The 7,053-nt window shown below is 39.1% G+C and overlaps 1 protein-coding gene across 3 annotated transcripts in view; it reads right to left on the reverse strand.

Annotated features, from left to right (window-relative positions):
• Window positions 1–7,053, reverse strand: part of SEC24C (SEC24 homolog C, COPII coat complex component) — an 84,064-nt gene that overhangs the window by 21,738 nt on the left and 55,273 nt on the right. For all 3 annotated transcript variants that reach the window (XM_019502431.1, XM_019502430.1, XM_019502429.1), the window contains 3 exons: window positions 5,218–5,329; window positions 4,076–4,203; window positions 644–782 (listed from right to left, as the gene is read on the reverse strand). In XM_019502431.1, coding sequence (XP_019357976.1) covers window positions 644–782; window positions 4,076–4,203; window positions 5,218–5,329 — 379 coding nt within the window. The remainder of the gene's footprint in view (window positions 1–643; window positions 783–4,075; window positions 4,204–5,217; window positions 5,330–7,053) is intronic.

The raw sequence follows: 7,053 nt of genomic DNA on the forward strand, positions 1-7,053 counted from the left end.
GCATTGCTTTGTGTATGCCACATATGCCAGGGAAGGTATTTCTATGAGAAGTAGAACATAAATGCGACTTATACTCTACTGGAGTGTGCTTATCAATATGTATCAATGTAGAATAAAATAAAAGATTAATAAGCATAACACTTCCATTTCCAACCAAGTTACTTTCAGTTAAGGGGGCTGTTACTGAATGAAAATAACTGTAGGGATATGTTGACTAAAATGTTAAGAGCAGAACATTTATCATATACATTTTAACTAAAATGCTTAATTACACTATTTTCATTGACATAGTCCAAAACAAAAATTACCATAAGATCCCTCAAACAATAACACACTATATGGATCTACTGATAAAAAAAACTTTATTAAAATAGCTTGATAGTACTGTAATACGTTATACAAGAGGACAAAGTTAAAGAAGCTGCAATCTTCAGCATTCCAGAGTTGAACACTTAATCACCCCCTGAATGTACTACTTAAACGGTACATTTTAAAAATACAAGACAGAAATACAAAATTCAGTGAAAAGCCATTCTGCTCAGTGCTTATGCCATGAATATCCCTTTAGTACAATAACTGTTTGCATATCTTTCAAGTGTCTCCCTACTGGCACAAAAACACCATCCCCAGAACGAAGTCTTACCCTCAGTGACACAGCTGCAGAAACAACACTGGAATCTCCTTCCACCCTCAATGAACTGCATAAATGGGCACATGTAGGCCTTGCACCTATTGCATCGAATGGGACCAGATTCTCCATGATCTACCAAATAAGGAGGGGTCTGTGAAGGAAGAAGACAGGTCATATGACCGGAAAGAGTGCCTAGACATCTCCCAAAGCATGTTATTACCTCATGGCAGGGCTTAGCATTTTAGCAGCTGTTGAGGAAGAAGAGAGTTTGAATATATTTTGTAAATGCTTTTTACAAAGCTCCAAGCACAGAAGCTGCTGGTGAGCTGTAGTTATTAACAGTCAGAGAAGCACAATGAATAGCAAAAGGAGTGGAGAAAACGTATATACAGGAAATATTTCCTTGGAAGCTACTGCTGGACAGCAGAAAGAATTCTGCAACAGAGTATATTACAAAGCTTTGATTTGAAAGGGTTTAAACCTTGGTCAGTGCTATTCACAGCTGACTTTTGTCCTTTCCCATGATCTCAGGAGCTAATATCGAAGGGCTGCCTTATGCACTTTTCCTCAGCACTCAGGACCATACAATTACAATCCCCTTTATAGATCAACCCAGTAAGAGAAAGATCATGTATGAGAGACCTGTTCACATGCTGTACTTCCGTTCCCTGAAATAAAATAATACTCTGTAGAAAACCCACTGTTGGGTATGATGAAGCTTATACTTGCTAAAATTAACCCCTCTTCTCAGGGTGAAAAACACAGCCACAAATTTATAAAACAAACTTAATCCCCAAACCCTTTGTACAGACAAAAACTTTTCAGATCATACATTAAATCACCCATATTTTTGTCTTTGCTGCTTGTGGAGAAAGTGCAAATACCTCTCTCTCAGTCTGAATTAATTTTAATTTCCCCAAATGAAGTTAAACTAACTATTTTTACTGTTTTGTTTGGGATTTTTTTAAAACTCTGCTTGGTCAGTTTTGGACTAGTGTGCCACTTCCAGTCATTTCTATGCCCTTACGTTTACAGCCTAACTCTCCCCTGTATCATTTTCCCTTTAATTTAATATACAATTAAAACACTACTGCAGTCAGAGAGTCCAAACTGGGACTCATGCCTTCAAATAAAAAAATGTCATCATGGGTATCCATCTGGTTTTAAACCAAGATCCATACAAACTAGAAGTGTAATCTGTCTTACTGACACTTGCTGCTGCAGGCTCCCTGTTGCTGTGTCAACAGGTCATTTGTTCTTGGTCCCCCTTCAGACCAGCAGAAAACTGCTCAATGGAGCTAGACACACTCCACTTTTGAACCTGCCACTTCTCTCTCTCTCAAATTCTAAAGTGTGCTTTGATACAGACAGGGAATATGCTTCCTTTGATAAGCTTGTTATAGAAGACCTAAAACTACAGGAGCCAATGAAGACATTATATATCCAGAGGAGCCTATTCTTCAAAGCAAGATGACCTAGTAGTTAAAAGCCATGTTAAATAGGTATGGGCATTTTCACTTGGTGGGAGCTTGGTGTGAAGATGTAAGCACAATCTTCAAGGAAACCACTGAGGTCTTGATCACTACAACTGCCTCCAATTCAAGCTACATCAGTCCCTGATAATTACTGTATTAGCATAATGTATCATTATCTTCAGGACTCGCATGTAGAAGCAATAATCTTATCTTACCAGTAAGTAAGTTCTTTTCCAGGCAAGTCAGAGTAGGCTTTGGAGCAACTTGTAGAGCTCTGCATACTTAGTAGAAGCAGCAAGAGGCAATCTGATTCAATTAAGAGGAGCTCGCACACAAGCTACTTTCAAAGTCACAGGCTACATTCAAAGCATTTCTCAAGTAGGTGCATTGGCCTCAATGACAGCTTGACTTTCCAGCCTTAAACACTCCCTAAGCAGAACTGTAGAGCCTAAGATCCCATTTCTCCCCTCCCCATAACCATGAGGCTCTGCACACAGCCTTACCAGATGGTACATTTTTTGACTGACAGCAGAACAGTTGTTCTGACCACTCCCAGCTCTTTCCCCTCTCGGCTTTAACTGACAGCTCAGTTCTCTTGCTTTACACAACTCGCACACCTCTCCCTACTTATAAAGCAACTCAAATATCTATGCTATACTTATTCACCCCTCTAGCCACCTTCCTCTCTGACAGACCACTCAAGGCTGCTTCTGCCTGATGTTACTTCCTCTATCCCTGCCACGTTGCCTTCATCTGTCAGACAGAAAACCTGACTCTTGTACTTGCCTAGTCACATTAGTTTGTCCCTGGCTTCTGGACAACAGACAGCCAGCTTTACTACCTCAAGAACAAAAATCCTTTACAGGGTGAAGAGCCATAACATGCATGGAAAATGTACATGCCAATTAACATCCTAGATATTGGGAAGTCTAGTTATTTCCTGAAGCCTCAAATGCTTTTTCTCTGAACCTTGCTTAGCTTTTGCAGCAAAGGTCCCATCTGGTGAGCAGGTGCTGGATTTTAAGGATTCTAGATTGTTTTCAATGCCTTGTTCTCACCAATCTCAGTTCTCTTTCCCCTCCCCATCTCTCCAACTTTGGCTCCATTTACAGAGTCTTATTTCTCTCAACAGGTGCAGGCTATTTAGCTAAGCTCTCATCTGTCAGTAGGGCCCCTCCACAAGGGAACTGGCCCTTGTCTGTAATAAAGATGTTTCCAGGACTGGGGGCTCACTGACGTTTGGCAAAAAAGATGAATTCATTCAAAGCATATAAATCAGAACTTGGAGATTAAATATGTAGGTGCACTTCTCTTTTCCAGAGTGCTTTTAAACCACACAAACCTCTGAAATGTATCTGCTTTAATTCTCCAATTATACATCCCTTATAATAAGGTCCCAAGCACACTGTGGGAATTTACTTCAGGCCAATTCAGTTTATTGAAACCTTTCGAGCAGATTTGCAAAATCCAAAATACTGTTAAAATGACATAAAAAAGCAACAGAATAGATTTTAAAGCCCATGCACTATCCCCCCCAAGTCAATGGAGTCTGAAAGGGGCAAGGCATGTAATGGGTGGATAGGCTGCCCAACTCACACTTTATAAATCTAGCCATCAAGAGCAGTTTGCATAGATACACTGAAGTCATGGTTAGGAGCAGCAACATAACAAACATATGCCTGTAACTAGAGCCTACGTTCCTAGCACTCTTCCAGACCTTCCCTACTTTAAAGTGATTTAGAGTCTTTCAGCCCCCCCCCGTTTGATTAGGCAGGTAAGGGTTAACCAGGTTTTACAGATGGAAGAGAGCAGGGGCACAAAGTCATGGCAAAGAGATGACCAGAACTCAGGTTTATCTGAGGACCAAAGTTTGCTTAGTCTTTGCTTTCCAAAATTCTCATTCCACCAAGGTCTACACTGTCTAGGACTTCAAAGCCTCTTAACTGTCAATGCAGGATATTGCTCTCACCTCCTCTGTCGGTAGTGTAGCCAGTGGTTTTATGACAGCAGCTAGGGGAACCTGGGACTGTTTGGCCATATCTGATGTGCAGGGAATATTGTAAGATGTGCATCTTATGTAGCGGGGGCTTGCATTACCTGTAAAGGAAAACAAAAAACTCTCAAATTTTCTCTGAAGAGTACAAAACTTATGACATGGGCAACCTATTAACCCATAAGGCAGACTCTAAGCACCCATCTACATAGGGACTTGTATTCAGATACAGCGTAACCTGTGAAATGGGTGGTCCCGATTAACTCCTTGTATAGAGGTTCTTAATCTAGAGTATTGTATTGTTCAGATTACAACTCTAAATCTACCTTTTCTCCCCTCCAAAAAAAGCCCCATAAAAATAACACACTATTTATACAAGGGCCGACCTACATGTCAGGTGGATCTCAAATGGATTATGCTAACTTAAGGTATTGTAAACAGGTACTCGGACACTATAATTTGGGAAGATTCCATTTTTCATTTCCAACAGCTTCCTTGTTGAGCAGTGCAATTCTGGTTTAGAAAATAAGGCACTTATTTGTATAAGATTTCAGCAACCCTGAAAATGAGAAACTGACAACACTACCAGTAGTCACAAAAGAAGGTAGATAAGGTAACGTCTTTCTCCACCCAACTCCCAGATCATATATTGCATTGTATTCATGATTCATGACACCATAATGCACTTCCAGTCCTAGACCCTTCACATTCATACTGCCAACATGCCTTCATCCTAAAATGTTCCCTTTTACTCTAATATAAATATGCAACATATTTCTACTCACAAATCTTCATTCTTGGCTTTCCAACATTCATTGCCTCCACTTCATTCCTCTAAAAAACGTTAATTGTTTTTACCTATGGATGGATTGGTCAAACCATCCACTACTGTCTGAGACTGAACTTATATTTTATTTTAGATCACAACCAAAAACATTTTTAGAATTTAAGCCTCTACTGGTTAACAAAAAGCTAGAGCACTAAAACCCTGTACAAAGGGAATGTCCCAAGAAATTGTACACTGAGAATCTGGGCATTCTATTGTCAGATCTCTGGCACTATATTATTATTATTTTTTTTTTGGAAGGAGCTGCAGTAAGTAGTGAGCAGTGTATTACCTTGATCTTTTACCAGGAAATTGGTAGTGACAAGGGGTGGAACCTGCCCTCTCACTCCAGTGACAAATGGCTCTGATCCACGGTTATTTCTGTCATCTTCAATCACCTGGATCTAGAATGCAAAGCAGCATGTTAGCAATTATAGACTGTTTTGTGGTGGCTATGACACACAGGATTTGAAACTATAATGAAGTCAGACAGGGACTGGGACAAACATGACTAGTTCCAAGGACTTAGAAGCCTAGACCTAGTTTAAGCTTTGTCAGGAAGCCAGATCTTATTGTATGCAAAGGTTGGGGAAAGACTAGAGGGATTTTAACAAAAGAAGTCATATTTAAATTTTAGGGGGTTTTAAATTACAATTATGAAAACTGGCATATTTTACATTTAAAGAACGAATTTGGACTCTCAAAACTTAATTTCAAGTACTATTTCTGTTTATTGTTCCCCAACAGACTGACCTACAAACCAACCTAGGTCTTTCTGGAAGCTCCAAGTCAAAATATTCTGGATTCCATGTATCTTTTAGTTTTAAACTTCCTTTTTCCCTGCTTTCTGTATCTAAGCTTTGTATCTAAAGTTCCAAGAATTGCCACAATGCAAGGCTGGTTCTTACTGTATATCTGACTGAACTCTGACCTAAATACCTGCGTACAAAAACTCTGAGGAATTTGATCCCTTCAGTGTTATACTTGTTCTAATTTATAGTTCAAGTCCCAACTGTCTGTAACAGACTGGTTCATTTAAAAGGTTAAACTCCAGAAAATATTTTTGAAAGTTTCTTCAATTAGAGATGACAAAACTGTACTACCAAGATGGACAGCACTTCTGGATTAAGAATAATCATTGAATTCTGTATAAGAATGGCAAATTATGATTATGAATCCTTACAGCTACCTTTTCAATACCAGCACCTAGCCCAATTTAAGCACTAACCTAGGAACAAGGTGCTCCAGTCCTTGTGAAAAATTCATTCTTTGCCAATTTGTCTTTGCAATAAATTCCAATATGCAGACCTCTGTTTGGCAAAGTACTATTACCCCTATAGTATATTTCATGTTGTCTCAGTAGAAAGCTCACCCACAGCATTAGATTGTGTCCATTCCACAGGAAGTCTCCTATCTTCTAAAACTCTACAGATAAACTAAAGTTGGTCACATCAATAGTGATGTCACGTGACTAACTTTAGCCAATCACTAAAGAGGGAGAAATGATAGAAGGGTAATAGAAAAGTCAAAACCACCATCTTCCTTCAAACCAAAAAGTAGGTTCTTCTCTATATATTTAAAAAGAAATTTTGTATGTACATTATTTCTTTAAAAATTGTAAATTATAATGGTGTATGACAGCAGATAATGAAAGAATGCTAACAGCTCCCCATGATTTATCAGAGAAGTGTGCCAAGAAATTTAGATGAGGGATTGGTGTCAAAACAAGATGGCTACTTCCTCTCACTTACAAGTATTCAACTATTAGCTCAACCTTGGTACTGCAGCAAGAATGAAAAGTAAACAAAGTAATGAGCCAAGTAATATGCATGGGTGCAACTTGTTTGTCCTAAAATTTGTACTATAAAAACATTCCATTTTGCCCAATAAGGTAGCTAATTTACTTTTAAGGATCAGACAAGATGGAGGGGAGACATTCTTCACGATCTGCTTCTAAAAAGCTACCTGCTTTCTATTGCCCCTTCATTCATGACACAGGATGCAATTTAATGAGCAGTCCCCTTGCGGTATTTAATTCTATTCATTTAGCGCAGGCTCAGGACAAGCAGAAGGAGAGGTATGACAGCCAGGCCAGGTCGAGAGAGTTAAGAGTGGGCCAGAAAGTATT

The sequence above is a fragment of the Gavialis gangeticus genome, unplaced genomic scaffold (assembly GCF_001723915.1).
Source record: "Gavialis gangeticus isolate Ggan-Ray unplaced genomic scaffold, GavGan_comp1, whole genome shotgun sequence".
Lineage (NCBI taxonomy): Eukaryota > Metazoa > Chordata > Crocodylia > Gavialidae > Gavialis > Gavialis gangeticus.